General features: G+C 41.2%; 2 protein-coding genes across 4 annotated transcripts in view; one reads left to right on the top strand and one right to left on the bottom strand.

Moving 5' to 3' along the window:
- Positions 1-6,362, top strand: part of ST6GAL2 (ST6 beta-galactoside alpha-2,6-sialyltransferase 2) — a 174,370-nt gene extending 168,008 nt beyond the window's left edge. For both annotated transcript variants that reach the window (XM_052773898.1, XM_052773897.1), the window contains exon 6: positions 3,809-6,362. In XM_052773898.1, coding sequence (XP_052629858.1) covers positions 3,809-4,077 — 269 coding nt within the window. In that variant the 3' untranslated portion in view covers positions 4,078-6,362. The remainder of the gene's footprint in view (positions 1-3,808) is intronic.
- Positions 361-22,443, bottom strand: part of LOC128135195 (pinopsin-like) — a 93,993-nt gene continuing 71,910 nt past the window's right edge. For both annotated transcript variants that reach the window (XM_052773900.1, XM_052773899.1), the window contains exon 5: positions 361-1,890. In XM_052773900.1, coding sequence (XP_052629860.1) covers positions 1,663-1,890 — 228 coding nt within the window. In that variant the 3' untranslated portion in view covers positions 361-1,662. The remainder of the gene's footprint in view (positions 1,891-22,443) is intronic.

Here is a 22,443-nt window from a genome sequence, read left to right as displayed (position 1 = left end):
CAGTCAGCTGCATACTTCTTCTTTATCTTTGTGATTGCATCCAAAACATAAAAGTTCAAACATAACATAAAAAGTATTTGGGGTATCAGGTAAGTGCCAAAAAGCTATTAGTAATTTCAAAAAAATTGTAAGATCACTGAAGGTAACGGGGGGAGAGAAGGGAAGATGGGGAAGCTGAGTTGTGAGGTAGATGAAAATATAGACAGCTTAGCACACTTACACCTGCTGGATACAGATGTCAGTAACTCACTGCAATGTCGTTAACACCAAGCAAAGAGAGGAACTGAGTCAGAGTGGTACTAAAAAACACGGGCTGGAACATAAGACCCAGTTTTAGGGACTTAAGGAAAACAAGCCAGACGTGGCATTAGAAAGTAAAGAGAATTAAAGCTGAATATATTCTAGTACACGGACTGGTGTAAACGTCCTCATGCTTTAAACTGCTGCTGTTCTTTTTAAGACGGTTGATTCATGGTTTTTGTGAATTTAGATTTCAGTAACAGCTCTACAACACTAGGGCTGTCCCCTGTGGAAGGGATTCGCGTCCTCTAAGGCACAGGACAGAACTGCACCCATTTATTCCCTATTTTAGTGAGGACCCTATTCCTACAAAGAAAACAGCTTCTTGTCAAAAGAGCTTTTTTTTTTTTTTTGCCTTCCCTCCCTTCTGTCTTTAATACAGTGCAATTCCACCTTCTGTTTTTGAACAAAACAGCAGGAGCAGATCATTCCAAGGGAGAATTTGGGGGCTGTGACAGCTGACTGGAGGGACCTACCTCCTCGGGTTCATGTAGATTGTGTGTAATACTGCATGCCCTGGGATCTCGCCCATAGGTAGTTGGGATGGGAGTGCTGGTTGTACTGCACTGTTGGTCTCTTTGGCTGGGGGTCTGTGGTGTTAGAGGTGCTAAAGGAGAAAAATTCTGGCATTGACCACTGTTTTTCCCCAGAGTAGGGTTTGGGCATTTGCAGTGTGCACCAGGTCTGGAAGTCTCAGGAGCGCTCCCATTTCCACCAGGACAGATAAGCCTCTGTAGCCCAGGGACACCTCAGTATGTGGTAGTCTCTACTCATTGTCTTAGCTCATCTTTCAGTTTGTTGACCCTAGACTTCAACACAAGGATGTGCTGTAAATCAGCTGTTACCACTCAGAAACTAGCCTGTCGAGTCACTTGTGTTTCCTCCCTCAAAACGTCATTGTCCAGCATGAGCAAAAACTTGAGTAGACTGTCAGAAATTATGGTTATTTATGAGCAACCTGATCTGAAATCCCAAGACATGGACTGGATGAAACAAGGCAGGAAGGGCAAGGAGCTGAACTAGATAGCCCAGCGTGCCTTTTAGATTGATTCTGGAGGGCATTGATCCACAGATCACTAAGAACTAGAACTCTACCACTTCTAAGTGCTCCATTAACTAATCTACAGGAAAGTCAATTATATTGCTTAAAATTTTGTCATTATTGAACCGTACCTGCAGTGATGTGGCCATCTTTACTGTTATTAATGAAATTATAAGAGAGTCCCAATTTTTGTTCTTGACAGTTTTCCTATCCCACAAATGGCAACTTCCTTTATTAATTTTAAGGTTAGCTGGGTAATGTGGCGGTGAAATGAAACACGCTCTGGTTAAGGCTTGTACTTTCTGTCAGAGCCAATTTTCCTAAGACATTGGTGGTACAGCTTTTGAAACTGGCTCCAGGCTTGGCTCTGGGTGCAGGAGAGAAATCATTTTACTGTCTGTTTCTGGACGTGGTTCGTTATTGCACGCGTTTCGACCGTCCATCCTCTGATTCAGCTGGATAACGGTTACCTTGGAGTGGCAGGTGGGCTCTCCATCACTGGAGGAAGGAGGTTGGCAGTGGAAAAGCTGACGAAAGCATTTGTAAAACTGAAACAACAAACAAACAATTCTAGACGTAGTTGCTAGGCAGGTTACAATTCAGAGCATCTCTATAACAGCTTGGAGGCAAGGAAATGGTTTATTAAGCTCATACTTTTTGCTCAAATAGGGATTAAATGTTTTTTTGCCGTGAATCCTTGTTTCTTGCTGCTTAAGACTAAAGTTCTTTTAAATTTGTGGACTTTTCCTTTGAAATTGATGTGCTTAGCTTTTTGAGACCATAGACTCTGTAGAGTGTAAAGCTGTAGAACAATTGAAAACATTTTCAGAACCTTTCATTTATGATAAAAGAAGATTTAATCACAGAAGTAATTGTTCTTCAGTTACTTCACACGTCAGGCAGGGAAAAAAAATCATTTTGATAATCTAATGATACACAGCAGGGAGAACATAAGGTTCTTTTCATTAGCAAGCCATTGAAATCTCTGTGTTCCCAAACTGCAAACTAAATTTCAGAAAATGCCTTTGCTTAATTAACAAACCAAAATAATTTTTTATGTTAATTCATGTCACTTGTGAGAATTACCCAAAACACCTTTGATGCTTTATCATTCCAAAGCTGTTGTACAGAAAAAAACCCAACAATTACATTAGTTCTCATTTGTAAGTGCAAAGTGAGCAGAATTAGTACAGCTGTCTCCTCTGAGAGTTGACAGTCATATTCAATGGATAGGGACACCACTAATGCAACAAATGCTCCAATATATTTTCTATATTTTATTGTTTTTTAAGTGAAACCTTCATAAAAATGGTGTCTGATGCTTACTCCATCATTTTCCTTTCACATGGCTATGGGAAGCAGAAAAGGATCCCAGAAGCTGTGATTGATGTGAAACTATTGCACTTTAGACAGTGCTGTTGATCAATACCTGATGTTAGTCCCTTTGAAAATGTGCAGCAGCAACAGTAAGATTTCTTTCATTTCAAAGCTATAAAGACCTTCTGTTAGTATGGATTTACAATTATGCCATAGGAAAACAAAGTTTGCATAAGCTCACCTATCTGTCCTGGCCTAGTTTTGATCTTGAGCATGGGTTAAGGAGAGTAACAGCATCTTAGGACTGCGCCTAAGGTCAAAGCGAACCTTTACCTGGCTTTAAACAAGAAATTAATTTTCATATGGCCTTTCTTAGCCGCTATTGACAGTGCTGATGATAGTCTGCCATTGACATGTGGCAGGAAAAAATGGGTTGGCATTTTATGGATTGCTCCTTGCTGAGCAGGAGGTGGTCAGGGGCTTTTCCTTGTGGCAGCACTGCTCTAAGAAGGAGTTCACCTTCCTCAGCCTCTCTCCGTGAGACTGTTCACAAAATTCTCAGAAGCTGTGGGCTTTTGTGCTACCAGTACATGGCTGATGCTTCTTTATGTGTCCTTCTGCGTGTATTTAGACTGCCTTCTTGGCAATGTCTTCCTGCCTAAAGAGAAGCAAGTGGATGGAAAAAGTGGAATTGGTTCAATCCCAAGCTAAGACCAACATTGTAATAAGGTGGAGAAGTTTCAAGGAGTACATTGATACCTTAATATTACCAACGATCTGAATGAACCATCCAAAAGTTGCGAAGGGAACAAACATGGGTGATGCTGGCTCACCTTTCTGTTCTTGTTTCCCCTTGCCACAGTGTGCAAAAGGTGGTATGCAAGCCCTTTACAGGCTTATTACTCCTTCCTTATGATCGTTGTCCTACCCCGTCAACTCTACAGGGCTCTCAATCTTTACGTATCAGGGACAACTGAAAGCTACCCTAATAAAAGGAACTATCACTCCACTTAATTTTACAGAAGTAGTACTTAAGGTGTGCAACACCAAAGGAAAGCAAGAAAGAAAAACAGATTGGGTGACTGCAGGGAAATTGCTGTGAGAAAAGCAAAATTTGGGGTTCACTTTTGTTTTCACTTTCTGCTCCAGGTATCCTCATCATGATGTCCATGTGTAATGAAGTACACGTGTACGAATACATCCCTTCAGTTCGACAGACCGACCTATGTCACTACCATGAACTCTACTACGATGCAGCTTGTACCTTAGGGGCCTACCACCCACTGCTCTATGAGAAGCTGTTGGTGCAGAGGATGAACAAAGGTTTGCAGGATGATCTGTATCGGAAGGGGAAAGTCATTTTGCCAGGGTTCAAAGCTGTCAAGTGCCCTGAACGAAATAATTTCTCACACTTGTAGAAGAGAGTCCTTCAGAAACAATGTGCAATAAGGTACTACTGTCGTACTATAAACAAGAAGAGAATACTTGAAAAATGTATCTTAGACCAATCTAGTCTTGAGTCTATAAATTGTAATTAAGTAGCAGGCATGAGGAATACTTCTTTTCTGAGCCTGAGTATTTATTACTGCTTTGCAAATAGTAAAAAAAAAAGGCTTAGCTCATGAAAGGTGCAAAGGACATACTTAGGCAGAAATATAATGTATTGTTGTGGGTGTGACTGTCAGAATTTGTTGGTGGTCTCTTATGCCACATATGCTAGAGTGTAACTTTTTTTTAAATGAACTTATTTAACTGTTAAACCTGGCATTGTGAAACAGCCTCTATTGTTCATGTACAGAGCGGCCAGTTGAACAATGCAGCATTTCTCGTGGCTCCATGGGATTTTCACACTCTCCAAGAATGAAGTAATTGCTACTCCGAGCTGTGCAGTCATCGACTAGAGTAGACTTTAATTCCCATTCATACGCAGGCTCAGTTACAGACCCTCAACTATATAGGGGTCCTTATGGTGGCTACAAAGTCAGTGCAGATGGAGATGGCTGTACACACAGCTAAACCAGTTAAACTACTGGATATACTTTTGATGCCAGACCCCCATGCTCACTCTGACTGCATAGGGCAGAGGGAAAAGAGAAATGTCTCATTTCTTTAGAGAGCAACAACATATTTGTAACCCATTCAAGACAAAATTCTCCCTGGGAAGCCTATCAAGAGGGTGTAAGTGAGATGGAAATTATGCCTTCCCCTGGTCTGCACAGATGAAGAAGATCCAGGGAAAGCCAGGGAAGGGTGTGCAGCACTCACACATCACACTGAAAGCAAGCATAGAGGGAGCTCACCTTTTTGCAGCAAAGATAGCATTCAGGATTAGACATAATTTCTTAGGTATTTTGTTGGGATCCAAATCAAACTCACTTGTTCACAAGTTACTGCTGTTTGTTAAGAAAGTATAGGGAGTTTTCTGACAAAAGTAGAGGGTATCAGCATTTTTTATTTAACATTTGAAAGACTATACCCCAGAGAAGCTGTAATGCCTGCAAAAGAAGTGACTACGGATTGCATATGGAGGTAATTTGATATTTTCCTTCATAACACAAAATGAGAATATTCTCTAAGGCACTTCTAAAAGTCTGCCTGGTTGCTAATATATTTAAAGCAGCATTTTTCACGGCAAGACTTGAGTTTCAGATTTTTTGAGTGGCAGGAGGTTAATGTTTTGGGGTTTTTTTTCACACAGCTGTACCCTTTCTCTTAGGGTAAGTTCAGCAGGAACGTATGTACACAAAAGCACAGCTATATCCTACTCGATGTCCATTCAGTAAAAAGGCAGACAGCTCAAAGAGGCACTGAAAAGAATAGCTGAGTGACTGGTGGAAAGTTTTTTTTTGTGTTTTGTCTTAAGCAACAGAAAGGCAATTGAAGAGTGCACACAATATTAATGACTATTTCCTCTTCAATAGTAAAGTAAGTATAATCACAGAATCATTTTTTTCTCACTCTGCTCTTTTGGTCTGATGATTTTCCTTCCTCAAAAGTGAAGAATATGTGTCTTACATAGGACTTAGCCTTCTTTTCCCGTGTAGTCTCTTAATTTGGGCTTTATGATCCTCTTAAGATGCCTGTTGTTGACAGAAGGTATGTCCAGATGATCTAAAAACTGTCATTCTGTATTGTGTGGATAGTTATGTCCATAAATCATTTTGGTACATGTCAAAATGAATAGGTTTTACTCATAGTAGCCTTAGACTGGATATATTACATACTGATTTCTTTTTAATGTTATATATGGTGGCAACTTTTAATAACTGTTATTTAATCTGTGGAGAATAGATAACCTACATAGAACTAATCTATTTTCCCGTATGTTTGGTATCCTGTTTGCAAAACATGGGAAATTTGAACAGTGCAATCAAATATGTCTCTCTCCTGTACGCTGGGTTAGCTACCCCATGTTTGTAAAGGAAGGGAGTTGATTAGCTTTCTAGGACTAGTGAATATGCTACTTTTCCATAAGCTGGAAATCCTCAAGTTCTGAAAAGAAGAAAAAGCATATCACTTTGACCTTTAACTTTGCAACCACTAACCTTTAACTTTGATTTTCACAAAGAAGGAAAGTACTAACTGCGTTACTCAACTACCCACAGCAGGATTATGTTGTATTATTCCCTCAGTAATTTGTCAGAATAATCAACATATCTGTTGTACAGAACAAGGCAAATGATTAAAGTTTCATGTAACAATACCTACTTAATACATCATTTAAACAATAATGCAGAACCAGGTCTGAGATGTTAGAAAATGAACTGTGTATTTTTAATTTACTGGACTGTGCACATTCAAGCCCTCCCAGCAGAAATTTTTTCTTTACTGTATCCTGATTTATACGGCAGTCAGTGCTCCTTCCACAAGTGCAAATGTGGGTGCTGTAGCACCATCACCTCAGAAGATGCCACAGAGCTGTGCTGCAAATGCTTGCTTGCTCACAGAGGAGGAAGACCGACTTGTGATGCCTGTCTTGAAAAAAGAAGCATCCCTGGTGTGGCTTTCCAACACTGGTTTCCACTGTGATGTTTCACTGGTCTGCCTGCTCAAACACCTTGTGGCTGCTTAAAGAGATTTTACTCCCCTACCTTGACTTGTCCTCCTTTGGTTTTTTTGGCACAAGGGCAAGTGTGCCTGATCTGCTAACTGAGGGTTCACCTCCATTTGCTGCAACAGGGGAAGGGGCAGAAATAAAGGGAGAACATAAAGGACCTGCAGAGGTGCTCCCCTCACCACTGCTTACACTCCGTGGCATTGGCATTGCTGGCTTTTTTAAGAGCCCACCGAGTATTTTTGCATTTATGGGCATTTCCCCATCCCTCCTGAGGGCAGAGAGATCTTTACAAAGAATCATATTCAGTAAACTTAAAACAGTGAGCGTGTAGTAACACTGAACCATGTATCTTTTAATAATAATAACAACGTGTGAGAGTGCTGGTTTTAGATACCTATATTAAATGCAGACAATGTGAAAGGAAATGCATTTTCCCACCCAGATGGTGGAGCTTTTTGGGAAAAAGATACAGGCATGGCTTTGTAGCTCTCCCGTGTGGCTGTCACACGCTAACAGATTGAAATGGCACCATAGACAAGAGAGGTTTGCCCAAACCCACCTTTTGAGGCGCATCATCAGCCAAGCAAATGCCTCTGCTAGTGGACCCCTGAGCTCTCTTTACACTTGTTGCAGTAATGCAGGTTTTAAATTTACGGAGTTTTCCTGACAAGTAGGAGTAAGTTGCCTTCACAAGCTATCGAGCCTCACTTCTGTGCCCTGGTGCTGTGGACAACAGTTGCACTTAGCTGAAACAAACCAGAAACACAGCAGCAGCTTAAGGAAATGTGCTGAGTTTATGCTGAATTTCATTATGCTCTTTTTTCCACTGTGAATTCTGTAGCTTTTCTGACTTGTGGTGCTCTATCATTTTATGCATTCAGCCTTTGGATGGTTAAATCAAGGTATTCTGCTGTTTGTTCAAGAAAAAGATATGAAAGATCTTGCTTCATTTTGAGCCAAAATCTTTTTGCTAGGAAAAAATATTAATTGTTCCATTCCTTTGTAGTTCTGAAGGTTACCTGAGCATAAACTCACAGCTCAGTCAGTCATTTCTTGGATTAAACTACTACAACTTCTTTTTTTACCTTGCTGTGCAGCTTTATGCTGTTGAAACTCTGGTAAAGTCAGTGAAATTACCATGATGTAAGAAATATGTACCTTTGGAGAGAGAGGGGGGTGATTTACACACTCTAATCTACACTCTCTCTGTACAAATTTAGCTAAATTATTGCATGGTTTTGGTCAGTACACTTTCTTTGGTGAAAACATCCAAATTCTGAACTTGTTGCTGTAGATCTTTTGCCAAAGTCAGGAAGACCGACAGTTTTTTTTCTTAAGTGAAGACAAGTGTCTACACTCAATGGTTGCACAGACTGAACACGGTCATTTTAGAGATGGCTTGAATTAAACAGGAGTTCAAAACACATGTAGACCAATCCAATCCATAGTGGGTTTTTTCCTTTTCCTTTTTCTTCAGTTTTTAAGGATGGAAAAATGCCATTTGGACAGTGACACAGATGTATCAGGAAAGGAATATTAAATGCATTGACTGCAAAATTAAATGGCTACTACTTTTCCCTTCATGCTTTCTGAAGTTGATGCATATTGAATAAATGAAATTGTTTTTTGAAGTAGGCAATTCAGAAGACTGTTATTAGAAAGCATCTGAATCTTTCCTGGGAGCTATCCTCTCACACACAAGGAGGATACCTGATTTAACTGTTTGAAATTTAAAGTAGCCCATGTCTGGGCATACTTGCATCTTTGAATGAATTTTGACACTGCAAATTCCTTTTCTCTGGCTTAGTGATCAGATTCAGAGTTTTGTTCTTGAAATAAGAGTTGTGTGTAAAAGCCTTACATTTATTCATATCATCTCATCAGTCTTATACTATGTAGTCATTGAACTATTCAAATATAGACTGTGTACTTTTTTAATAGCTTTGAGAATTATTTTGTATGATGATTTTTTTAAATGAATGTGTACTCTAATGACAAAGCTTAAGATTTTACAGGAGTCACATTTTTAAGCAGTGTTTGTATACATTTTAACACTTTTTATATTTTCTATTATGATTTTGTATATTTTTATGTATGCACAGTGTACAGATTTTTTCCTGTAAATAAAACATTTGTTTTCATTTGTTTAGGAGTGCTGGTCTTTTCATATTGCCTTGAGCAAATGACACTGAACTGCAGATGGAACAAAACAGGGAAGGTGCCTGTCGGTTCTGCCCACAATTGCAATGAAATCTCAAATGGAAACGGACAGATAGGCTGACAAGTGGCTTTCACAGTAAACTACAGAAAAGAGGCAAATATTGTAAAGCCAGTTTTATTCTAAAATGAACATGTCTACCCAAGCAGGTGCTCTAGGATTCCCCTGGGAGAATGTACCATACCGCTCTATGTTTGGCAGTAAATTTCTTGGGATAGTCAAGCCCCCTAAGCAGGTCACGCTCTGATGACTTGATGCTGTACTCGGAATGCTGGTAAACTTCAGCTAAATGGCTGTGCCACCCATTCAAGGAATCCAGCATCATGTTTTAAAGAATAAGAACAGACTTTTTTATCAATTATTAATTAAAGTCAAAAACAACTTACTTACCAAAAGGAAAACATAACTTGCCATTCAGTCTGTGATGAAATACCATATAATTTAACCACTACAAGTCTGCTCACATCCATGAAATGTGAGGCATTCTGCTGCTTCTGGTAGTCTTTGAACTACGCAGTGGCTGGAGTTAGGCCAGCGGAGGTGGCAGTCACTGTGAGTCCATGCCGACAATAAAGCTAGTTACACAGCAGTGGAACGATAAAAGTTGGATTGCCATTGCGTAAACTCCTGGCAGGCGGTAATCATGCATGCCACCTCCTGGCAGGCATTGTTGAGGGGCTAATTACTATATGTCATGATATGCAAGTAACACCTCTCAGAAAACCCCGAACAATGAGCTACACTATGGGATAAACTGAGTGCTGGGATGCATGAACAAAGCAACTAATTGATGCTTTTCAAATCCATCAACTTTGCTTTTACTGTGGTGTTTTTCCATTTAAAAATGGAACAACAACAACAAAACATGATCACTGTATTCCATCGGATAAAATGCTCGGTCAACTTTGTTGTCTACATGATGAGAAAGGACATTCTTGTCTCACTGCATACAAACCAGTATTTCGGTAGGAGGTTGAAACCCATGAACTGTATTGTGTGGGGTACAGAGAACATTTTGCTGTACTCCCTATTTCTTAGCAGTGACAGCTATAGGAGGTATAACATTACCTTTCTGATAGTATCTCGGGGAACCTTGGAGGCAACTCATTTTCAGGTTTATTCCCAAAACTGGACTGCCCTTTTCTGAACAACATGCCTTTGAAGGAGGTATCTTTTATCTTTTTATTTATAGAAGTCAACTGTGTTTCACCTGAGCAGCTCTGAGGGGCATAGTTCTCTGACAGGTCGAACTTGATACAGGCATTTTGGTCTGTTTATCTGCATTATTAGCTCGCCTGTTGTGATCCGGCTGAAAGACGTGGCTCAGGACGATTGCTCCAACTTGCTCTCTTGACTGTAGCATGAACCTGGTGAAGTGATTCTGCCCCTCTGCTCCGCTCTGGTGAGAGCCCACCTGCAGTTCTGCATCCAGCTCTGGGGTCCTCAGCACGGGAGAGACATGGACCTGTTGGAGCGGGTCCAGAGGAGGGCCATGAAATGGTCAGAGGGATGGAACACCTCTCCTATGAGGAAAGCATGAGACAGTTGGGGGTGTTCAGCCTGGAGAAGAGAAGGCTCTAGGGAGACCTGATTGCGGCCTTTCAGTACTTAAAGGGGGCTTATGAGAAAGACGGGGACAGACTTTTTAATAGGGCCTGTTGTGACAGGACAAGGGATAATGGTTTTAAACTCAAAGAGGGTAGATTTAGACTAGATGTAAGGAAGAAATGTTTTACACCGAGGGTAGTAAAACCCTGGCCCAGGTTGCCCAGAGAGGCGGCAGATGCCCCATCCCTGGAAACATTCAGGGTCAGGCTGGACGGGGCTCTGAACAACCTGATGGAGTTGAAGACATCCCTGCTCATTGCAGGGGGGTTGGACTGGATGACCCTTAAAGGTCCCTTCCAACCCAAACCATTCTATGATTCTATGATAAGAACAGTTAGACAAGCGAGGGGGGAGCCAGTCTTTTGCTGTAATCACACCAGCCACCTTCTTCTGTAGGAAACTGCACCTGCAGCAGCGATTAAGTAGTGACTTACTGTGGGACTACCTCATCAGTCAGTATGAACAGTCCACTAACACTTGTGGCTTGCATAATTTGATTGCTTCATCAGAATAGCATGGATTTATCTGCTGCACCCCAAAACCTACCCATGTCCATTCCATAAATGCATCTTATTTTTAATATTTAGGTTCTACTTTATTGCAGTGTAAGTTACTCCAGATACAGCACTTCAAAGAAATTACTGCACTTCTGTGGAAGTTAAGTACAGCCTGACCCCTGAGGTTCATGCTTGATATCCAAGGCAATTTAGAAGTGCCCGCCCTGTTATTGCTTTTTCCTAAAAATATGCCAATATTCAAGTAAATGCTTATTAAATGTGATAGAAATGCTAACCGAATATATTAAAATGACAGGGAACTAACTGTAATGCAGTAATATAGTGGGGTTTTTTACTGGAGGCAGAGTAGCCACCAGAAAACTGGCAGCACAAGTAGGTTGTGACAAATCACAGGGAGAGCCATTGCTGGTGTGATTGCTGGATTCTTAAAAATCATAAAAGAAAGGAGTCCAGGGGAAGGAGGGGGGGAGAGACAAGGAATGATGAAGCACAGCAAGGAAGGAGAAAGAAACAGCTAGAAAGATGTACCATACCAGCTGGAAAGGCAGAACTGCTGCTTGTTGCTAATAGTCACTTCATAGTTTTGGCTGTTTGTTTTCTTATTTTTTTCCTGCACATTTGGAGAGGAACCCAGCTCATCTGTTGGTGCTCATCTTGCTGCTGTCAGGTTTAGTGTGCTGGGAAGTGATCTTAAAATGAAGAACTAAGGTAAAGAACGGTAATTGCCTTCTGCTGAGGCTCAGCTTCTTTGTAAACACATGAATCCCACAAATTAAACTGAGAAAAGACTAATGGGGTTACATCGCTACACTCTGAACAACCTCCTCCATGTGCTCGTAGTCATCTGTATGATAACTGAAATAAGAAAACCCATTTCCTCTGGTGTCCTGTTTCTGCAAGTAGACAAATACGAATCAAATACCCTCTTGGTTAGAGGATGCTGACAGGTAAGGGATAATGACTGTAGCAACAACTCCTTACATGCTTGTGAGAGGACTCCAGAGACCCCGAGGGGTTCGGGAGGGCAGGCGATAGACATCACAGCTGCCTTGATTTTATGGAAGCAGCCAGAGGGGAAAATTGCTACCAGTGCTGACTCCAGGCTGTGTCAGCTGCTGCTAATTGCCTCGCTCCCAGACAGTCATCTGACAGCAACTGAGCTTCCTGATTAAAATATTTTGCTGGCCCACCTTTTAAGCAGTGGTTTTTTTTTTTTTCACCATCCTTAGTCCTGGAGTGTTGATGCACCTGGTGGACTGGCTACGTCCTGTGCTATTGCTACTGTGTGCAGCAGGTATGTCTCCTGGGCAGGTGAGGTCCTCGGTGGAGGGGACTGGAAGAGGTTTGGGGGTTTCTGGACTGTTCTCTATAAACCTAGAAGACTTTTTTTGTCTTTTAAGCATAGTTTAGTCATTCTTAGAGTAGACCAAGGAAGCGTAACGTGAGCATGCTTCAAGAAGCTAGAGTTCGTGACTTGCGAGTTGTCTGATGTTTTGTAGGCTAGGTGGCATTCCTGATCCAAAGTATCTACGCTTTGGATTAAGACAGGGACAGCAGGAAGAACTTTTGGCAAGTTAAGGCAAGAAACATGAGATGCGTCTCTTGTGCAAGCTGAAAGCGCCTGGGGTCTAACCCTAGGCCCAGCTTTGCTGCCCATGAGGTAGAGCCGGGAGGCTCACAAAGGTGCTGTATCCCGAGCACAAGGAGGACGGATGTATGGGCAGACGACCGGGAAGGAAAGGTTGGGAAAGTTCCGCTCTGGGCCCGTTTCTGAGCCTGCTTTCCCGGAAAAGAGGACAGGAGGATTTGCTGAAGCTTCCTACTGGATCAAGCAATGTTATTTTTCTTCTGTAGCAATTCCTCTCTGGAGGTGTTGAGTTATTTTTCAGTCACTTTCAGTACTTGTTTTCTTCTATACAAATGAAATTATAAGCTATCTGATGGACCTAATTTAGACTTTACAAATGCATGGGGCTGAATGTAGCTATCAGGCCATTAGGCATTTTAATGAGCAGCTGGAGCATCCCAAGAACAGTAGAGATGAGAAGAAAACAAATCAATAAGCTGTTACCAAAATAATACTAATGAAGTTGTTCCATAGTAGAAGAGCAGGGAAGGCAGAAACAAAAGAGCATATACCAATGTCTGAGAAATATTACCTTATTTTCATGGATATAGATAATCCTTGATCATTTAAAAGTACTCTTTTTAGATAGGTCCTCATGAAATATGCTCTCTCGTATAAGGTGAACAAAATGAGAGATCAAAGCTGGAGGGCTCATAAACTGGAGAGAGTTATTTTAGAGAAAATGGAGACAAACTTTTCTTTACCCGTACTTCCATGTAACCAGCATGGCTGCTGAACTTCAAAGGGATGGTTGTGCACATGAAAGCACAATATTGACTTCTACTATGTCTTCAATGCACATTGGTTTAAGACACCACTGTTGCTTTCAATGGGATTTATCACTGCAGGGAAAAAAAGACCTATTGTCATATTTATCTGGCACGTCCTCTTCCCTGGCCTTACATAGAGCTACTAAAACCCATACAGTGTACAAAAGGGGCAGCATATGTGAAGTTAATTCCTCCTACCTAAAAGAAACTTAAGAAGAGTTTCCTAAAGCAATGTGAGGAACAAAAACCAGGCGAAGAACTTCAGTGAATAGCAACAAAATGGATCCTGCCTCTATTTCCTACTCCCATTTCATTAAGTCAGAATTGTTTAGGGCTTTGCAGTGATTGATGGACCCTGACTGACAGAGGCAGCAGCAAATTTACCAGTCCCTACAGTAACATTCTACCTCATGAGGAGAAATGAAGGGTCTATTACTACTGTAATATGGGATGAGTGATTCCAGATCATTTTGAAATAACTCCCATTTTGCTGAAAGCTCAAAGCATAACAATGAGAAGTATTTTGACACTTGAAAAATGTGTTTATTTAGTCATAGTCAATATGCTGTTCTGCCTACCCAGTTTCTTCTTGTATTTTCAGTTCTTTACCTGTGGACTCTGGATCAGCCCACAGGGATTAAAAGAAAGACTCCAGGTGACTGCGATGGGTTTATGCTGATATATTCCTGCCCCAATTCTGCTATGACCAAAGTACATTAATAAATACTTGTAGAAATGTGATCTTACTGTGTTCTTTTTTGCTGTTGGTTGTGAGCTGCCTATCCTTGGCTATGTGTGTAATGCATGTTTAGGGAAAACAGTTCTTCCAGATGTTCCTTACAGAGTTTCACTTAGGCTGAGACCAAGGAAACACTGCACAAGGAAATCCAAAGCCTTATTGTCCTGAGGTTATTTTTGTAGTACTATACCACTGGCTATCTTCCCTTGTGAATTATTCGGGGTCTTTTTGCTTGAGGGTGGGTCACTGTCTTCTATTCTGCTAACACACACACAAAAACTTCAGCAGCTTGTGGGCATTTTATCTACTGAGTCTTCCTTGGCACTATCTTTCATTCTGCCTCCGGCTATAACACAGGTTCTTATGAGCCTTTGCTTCCCATACCACCTGCCCTGTTGCCACAGCTCCCGTTATCCAAAATGATCTTTCCACCAACTGCTATGAATGACATACTGGCGGTGCTCTGATATTGGAATGCTGGAAGAACTTTTTAATTACAAGATAAGCATCGTGCTCCTGGCTGAGGGCTCTTGTTACAGAGCTCACACTGTTTTTTAGGCAATGAGAGCTGCAGCGTGGTAAGTGGTGGGTATAAGGGATGGGAACCAAGTCTTTCCAGTTTTTTATCTTTATCTTGGTTTGCAGCCAATTAGATATTGATTTTACCCAAGACAGAATTAGAAATTACCAAGGGTGGTTTGATTTGTGACTGTTTTGGTAGCAGTTGTTTGGTTTTATGTGTAAGTAATGCAACAACAGACCCGATTGGGTTGAGAAATCAGAATTTCTGTTGCGATGGAATTTTTAATTCTTCTACAATTTCTTCTCTTGGACAAAACCAAAACAAATTATCAAAAAATGCCAGACAAAACCTTGGACTGCTGAAATATCCAATTACAGATAGATGCCTTCAGGGAATTACAGTTCAGCTTCATTCTGCCTGTTCCCCTATAAACTACATCTCTGGGCTGGGCTACATTTCACTGCATGTCCTCCTCTAGCTGAGCCACCACTGTTCCTGCGCTGGTCCACGGGGGATGCAGTCTGGGAAGGGAGCTTGGTCTGCCTGGGTGAAGGACAGTGTTTTTCATGGAAGATATATATTTTACAGGAATCAAGGTGTAGAGGCTTAGGCATGGAGATCTAGCCTGAAATGGGAGGTTTTGTCCTTATTTTTTTTCCCTGCTGAAAATAAAATTGGCAAAATTAACAGCTTCTAATTTTGCAGAAACCACATTTTGCACTGAGAAAATGCTTTAATGGGAAATTGCCCAACAAGTTACAAAATTGCCTGGTTTTTGTTTTGTAACTCACATAGAAATCCCTTGGTTTTTACATTGGTCATCACTGAGAGAGAAGGCAGTGAAGGTGAAAAGGAAGACAAGTTATGTATGGTTTTGGTTAGCCTTTGAGTCCTACTTGTAGTGTATTCCTATTGGCCAAAAGCCAGCATACACAGAAGTCTTATAAAGCCCTGGGTGAGTTGTGAGGTCCTGAGTAAGTATTTTTCCCTAAAGGGGTAAAATATCACATCTGAGGCAGGGTTATCCATAAAGTACTCAGTATATACTAGTTGTACCATATATAATGGACCCCTGTATATTTCTGTACACCCATTTCTGAAAATCTTGTCCTAATTTAGATAAAGGGATTTAAGAAGTCACTGTAGAGCTGATGTTCTTGTTTTCAGTTCAGATTCTGAAGGTAACAATAATCAAGAGAGTTAAACACTGCAGACAAGACAGAAACAAGAAATAACTTCTAATGCATTGAAGTTTTGGTCCTCTACTAACAGCCAGTGAACTCCTAAGAAGTTGTTTCCCAGATGAAATACACAGTCCCAAACATGACTGCCAAAAGGAGTATAATTTGAATAATTGTTTTCTATTTGAATTTTTCATAATTTCAGAAAGCTAAAAGAGTTATTACAAGGGAAAAATAGAAGAGTAAAAGCACTACGCAGCCAAAGTGTCATTCACCAGAGTGTTGCTTTTGCCACCGCGTGCCCATGCCACAAGAGTGGCCCATTGCCTACAAAGCAAGGGAATTCAACTTAATGAAAGATAGGACCTTTGCAGGACTACTTTTGCTATGACTACACATTAGTGATGGCAACTGGGCATATTCCTGGTCACAGGCGTTTGCACGGTATCAAGAGCACTGAGTGCTTTTGAGCATGAGATTATGTATAGCAAACGGTAGTACTAAAGGCGTTTGTAATTGTGTTTAGATTTGACATCAGTAGGATAGGATAGAATTGAATAGTTCCAGTTGGAAGGGACCTACAATGATCATCTAGTCCAACTGCCTGGCCACGTCAGGGCTGACCAAAAGTTAAAGCGTGTTATTAAGGGCATTGTCCAAATGCCTCTTCAACACTGACAGGCTTGGGGCATCGACCACCTCTCGAGGAAGCCTGTTCCAGGGTTTGACCGCCCTCTCCGTAAAGAAATGTTTCCTGATGTCTAGTCTGATCCTCCCCTTACGCAGCTTTGAACCGTTCCCACATGTCCTGTCACTGAATACCAGGGAGAAGAGATCAGAGAAGACGAAAAGCCTGGGTCACTGGAGGAAATGAAAAGAACTAAACGAGTTCAGCCTAGCAATATGGAGACAGAAGGTGATCTGTTTGCAGTGCCCCGGTATGAAGAGAAGACAACAACCAAAGAAGGAGGGCGCTTTGAGTAAACCAGGAATAAAGGTTTACAAACTGCCTACAAATACATTTAGTTTGAAAGCAGTTACTTTACTAAACATCAGATAACAAAGGTCTTCAACAGCTTCTACTTCAAAAAACAAGGAACCTCAAATTTGTTTTCATTTGGATACTGTCAGATTTCTGAATTGCATTAAACAATGCAGTTTATAATGAAAAAGGGATTTATTCTAATGAATTACAGGCCCAGTATAGTTTTATGTTGTATTTTCCATGCTATGGCAACCATTATTTCCTTAAGTACAGCAGCTTTTTTGCCCTGAAGGAAGGAGGACATCATGATTTAATCATAAAATAAAGTTCTACAGATTTGAGTTAGACTTGCCATGCAAGTTCATGAGGTTTTGAGCAGTAATCTAACCTTTGAGACTCAACTTTCTCCTGCTGTAAAACTAGGATGATGATAATTATCTGGTTTACAAGAATACTGAGGATTAAATCAATTAACAATATTTGTTTAGATGAGGTTACATAAATGCCAAAAATATTCTCTGACTAGGAAATCTCATTTTTGTTTTTCTCTCCATCTACCTAATCTGAAATGATTGTTGCTTAAATTGTTAGCTGGATACATGACTGCAAAGATATACCTGGTAGACACAGTAAAACCCTAAGAAGTAATGCCAGCTGACACAAAATGTACAAACCCATCCTGCTCTGGATAAAATTTTAGTATTATGACACTGCCACATCACTAGAGATTTTTCAGTGATTTGAACAAGATAGGAAAATGAGAGATTCTATTACCTCCAGGGTTACACTTACTTTTCAAATCTTTTTCATCTGTTGAATTTGATTTTCCTCATAAAGCAACTACATTATTTGTTTATATAATCTGTTGCATTGCATTAGATATTGTTTTCTTCAGCTGACCTATGCCTGCATTCAGCTTTGAAATCGTAAGTTGCAGCAAATACACAGCTGGAGTCCTACCTGTAAAATGTGGACATATTATAGAAAAGCAGAAGCATTAGAATTAAAATGGGGAATTCTGAGGCTAAATTAATGCTTGACCTTAGCCAGACCAAGGCATGGGCTAAAATTCAGTCTGATTCCTGACGTAGCATTGCAGCTGAGATCACTGCAACAGAAGATCCCGTAACATCCATTCAGTGTGTCTTGGCAATGCTATTTTGAAGAGCAGAACAAGTTCAGTCTACCTGTAGATCCTGTATGCCTTTGTAGCACCTTAACTGTCCACATGAAACTTGGAAATCACTTCAAAAAAAGATACCAAAATGCCAAGTGATTTCACCCAACTTCTGGATCACACTGAAGTAACGGCAAGTGAGAAACAGCAATGTCATTAATAGCGTATTCTTTTTTTTCTTGCATTTCTCTCAGCACTAACTGAGCTCTTGACCATCCAGACTCTCCCTTGAAGACAGATGTACATGTGAAGACAGCAAAGGAATACTACTATGGTCGAGTTTCTGCTGGTACATAATTGCAAAAGCAAAGAGGATAGCAAGGGGCCTTGATTATAAGAATCGTAACACCTTTTTTTAGCTGTCAATATACCTCGGTCCATGCTTCTGTAGTAAGCTCTGGATACTGGAAACTTCCATTTTTCTCTCAGTCTACCCTGCAGGTTTAATGTTACAGGTGGAATTGCATGAAAAATAGCTGATTGTAAATGATGTCCTGAAGCTCCCAGCACAAACTATAGGCTGATCACGATAGGCAAGTGCAAACAATTTGACTGAAGCTGTTTTCCCTGTACTGGAGAAAAGTTGAGATGTGTAACCCTACAAATTCTTTGAATCCTTAAACAGTATGTTGTTTTATTGTCTTTTGGATTGTGACAATGGTTTTAGAGGTCAAATTTTTTCCTATAGGTATTTCCCTCCTAGCCCTCAAGCAAGCAGCAATGTTAAACTCCTGTCATTCAGTCACTGCAGTTAAGTCTGATTTCCCTGTCTCTGCCAGGCTAAGTGTGACCATGACCCTTTCTATTGACCAGCATCACCTGCAATGTTGTCAGGAAACAGTTGAGGCAATGGTCCCTGTTTTCTAAGCTAATATGTCAATGAAAATGCACTAGGAAGGATGTGACCTCTTAAACTGAGATTCAACTATATTTTTGTTTTGAAAGTTGACTCATCCAAATAGATCAAAATGTTTACCTGCATCATGCCTAGGGACTTATTCTAAATGATACTGATCACTTAAACCTCTGAAGAAATAGGTTAGTCATCCAGGTTTACAGAATCTGTGGAAGAGACAAGAAAAGACCTAATAAGTGTGTTTTATGACAAGATTACTTTCTATATCCTAGAATGGTGGAATAGGTTGGGTTGGAAGGGACCTTTAAAGATCATCTAGTCCAACCCTCCTGCCATAGGCAGGGACATCTTTCACTAGATCAGGTTGCTCAAAGCCCCGTCTAACCTGTCATTAAACAATTCCAATGACAGGGCACTCACAACTTCTCTGGGCAACCTGTTCCTATGTCTCACCACCCTCATCATAAAAAATTTCTTCTTTACATCCAGCGTAAATCTACCTTCTTTCAGTTTAAAACCATTGCCCCATTTCCTGTCACTACAGGCCCTGGTAAAAACCTCTATCTGTCTTTCTTAAAAGCCCCCTTTATATATGAGAAGGCCACAGCAAGATTTCCCTGGAGCTTTTCTCTTCTCCAGGCTGAACAACCCCAACTCACTCAGCCTTTCCTCGTAATAGGAGAGGTGTTCCATCCCTCTGACCATTTCATGGCCCTCCTCTGGACCTGCTCCAACAGGTCCATGTCTGTCCTGTGCTGAGGACCCCAGTGCTGGATGCAGAACTGCAGGTGGGGTCTCACTAGAGTTGAGCAGAGGGGCAGAATCCCCTCCCTCGACCTGCTGCCCACGCTGCTGGTGATGCAGCCCAGGGTACGGTCGGCTTTCTGGGCTGCGAGCGCACGTTGCCGGCTCATGTCCAGCTTTTCATCCACCGGTACCCCCAAGTCCTTCTCGGCAGGGCTGCTCTCAATCCATTTATTCCCCACTCTATATTGATACTGGTGATTGCCTCGAGGCAGGTGCAGGACCTTGCACTTGGCCTTGTTGAACTTCATAATATTTGCACAGGCCCACTCCTCAAGCCTGTCAAGGTCCCTCTGGATGGCATCCCTTCCCCCAGCATGTCAATGGCACCGCTCGGTTTGGTGACACCTGAGGGTGCACTCAATCCCCCTATGTCTTTGATGAAGATGATATCAAACAGTAGGTCCCAGTACAGACCCTTGAGGGATCCTCCCTCTCTCTTTCTGCACTATTTTCTGTCACTGCAAATTTGACCTCAGTTTTGCTCTCTTTGGAGTCTCCTCTTTTCTCCTTCTTTCAGAAAAGCCTGTTTTCCTTCGCAGGGTGTATATGGACTACAAAAGGATCCCATTGTCCTTGCTGCAAACCCTACTCATTGCATTTCCCCCTAGGTGTTCTGACCCGTTCATTTCCCTTGTCTAATGTGGACGTTTCTTCCCACTTCTGTGAAGCCCCAGTGCTATGAAAAGAGCAATATAAGAAGAGACATCAACATATCAGATGCTGTTTAAAATCATATATAAAGTAAAGAGATATTGCTGCCCTTCATTTTCTGTGTCTTCCAGAAAGGAAGAGCTTTTAACTGCATGTAATTTCCATTACTGCATTCCCTACCCATAAGTTGCAAGTCATTACATAGTCTAAAACACAGGTGCTTATCTTCATTCATGTGTATTAGTTTCCAGCTTTAGTTAATATTTTGCTTGCATGAGAGGTGGCCTGGCTGCCCGCTTCCTACTTTTGCCCTGGGTCTAAAGAAGCAAGTCCTAAACCCTCCTGTGGTGTTGTAGCCAGTCCAGCCCCCCCGAGAACATCCACACGGCAGGCAGGACAAGGCTGAGCTTATGTCAGCACACTCAGGTTGTACCAAGGATGCAGCCTGGGGCAGCAGGACGGCTGGCTAGGGCTGCTCAGGACCCTAGTTAAATGTCCAGGTTATTGACCTGTCGTGAGCTGAGAGAGAAATTCCTAAAGTAATTCTGAACTCACTGTGTGAAATGCAGTTATACCTTATGACAGCAGCAAAGGTGCCCTTGAGACCTTTCTTCTCTTTGCCCCTCAACTTTGAAAAGTCATAACACTGCATGTTGGGAGAGAAAAAACATCAAAACATTCCTCAGCTGTACCATACTATTGTACTTAGAGTATTCTGCACTAAGAGATCATTTTGACTTGGCCCGTTTTCAACTTACGAGCTCGGGTGTGCAATTCTATTTGGGAAAAAAAATCTCACCATTTCCAGATGACTGAGAAGGTAATGCAGCATCACTTCTTTATGTTGACTATTACTTACTCAAAGTCAGCCCAGCTACCAGTGAAAAGAAGAGACGAAAAAACAGTTCATGAGTGTCAACATCTACATGAATTGTAATGAAAAATTGAAACAACTTATGATAATAAATCTTATGGTAAGCCCATGAACCTCTAGAAGGTCATGAACTAAACAAACAGGGTCTATTTTCAGGACTTAATAGGCGTGTTCCAATTTATGCATAAAATGATGCTTGGCATAATTGTCCCTGCATTGTATACTATCTTTCCGGATCTGTAGTTTTGTGTCTTCACGCAGCTAAAATATCTTAGTTTTCCAAGTGGGAAAATGAGCAGCTCAAAAAACCAAAAAACCAGTGTTAACTTATCCACATATTCTTGCAGCTTTAAAAACGAAACATTAACTTTTGCTGGAAATACTGAAAACTGCACAATACCCCACAAAAATTGACTGTGAATTGACTGTTATACAGCCGATTGGGAAACGTTAAGGGTTTTGAGGGTTTTTTTTTTTATGACTATCATGCGTAGCTCTGTTTCCCAAAGTGCGTATGCATTTCTCCCCGCTCAGCGCATAAGGTAAGATCAAGAAGGACTAAAAAGGGTGACTAGAAAACTGCATATACAAGGCACAGACAGATTAACATTAAAGAAGGACGGACTCTTTGTTCCTTGACCCACGAGGTGAGAGGCGGGTGGTGGTGGAGCTTCCTGGGGACCACCGCGGCCTCTCCGTAGAGGCTCTCAGCTTGGGCCCAGGCAGCTATTTTACTTTGTGTGCACGAACAATGAAGATAAATCTGAAGACAATTCAATGTGTGAGCAGTCCCGTTGCAGCAGCAGGGCTGTGTGCCTGAGTAAGTGCTCACTCGTGAGAAGCACCGTTGCCCACGCGGGGTCCAGGTCTCGTTGAGGAACATTCTTTAAGTACATTATTATTATTCCAATCTCATTGTCCACCAGGAAAAAAATAAAAGTCTTTGTAGTTGGCTCAGGTTGTTCATTCTGTCTATTTAATTTCTCCCTCCCAATACAGATACATTTGGAAAGGTCACAGTATTAATTATTTTCAAGTAAGTGTGTATATTCTTTTCAGCACCACTTCTCCAAATCCTTGGGGAAAATGACAGGGTCAGCTTCTATTTTTAGTGCAATGATTTTAATACAAGAAGACAAAGAGTAGAAATCAAACTGCTAATCAGGGACTTTTACTCACATCCAATACATCCC

The sequence above is a fragment of the Harpia harpyja genome, chromosome 22 (genome assembly GCF_026419915.1).
Source record: "Harpia harpyja isolate bHarHar1 chromosome 22, bHarHar1 primary haplotype, whole genome shotgun sequence".
Classification (NCBI taxonomy): Eukaryota; Metazoa; Chordata; class Aves; order Accipitriformes; family Accipitridae; genus Harpia; species Harpia harpyja.
Note: the sequence above shows the minus strand (reverse complement) of the source record. Positions and strands in the feature narration are given on the sequence as shown.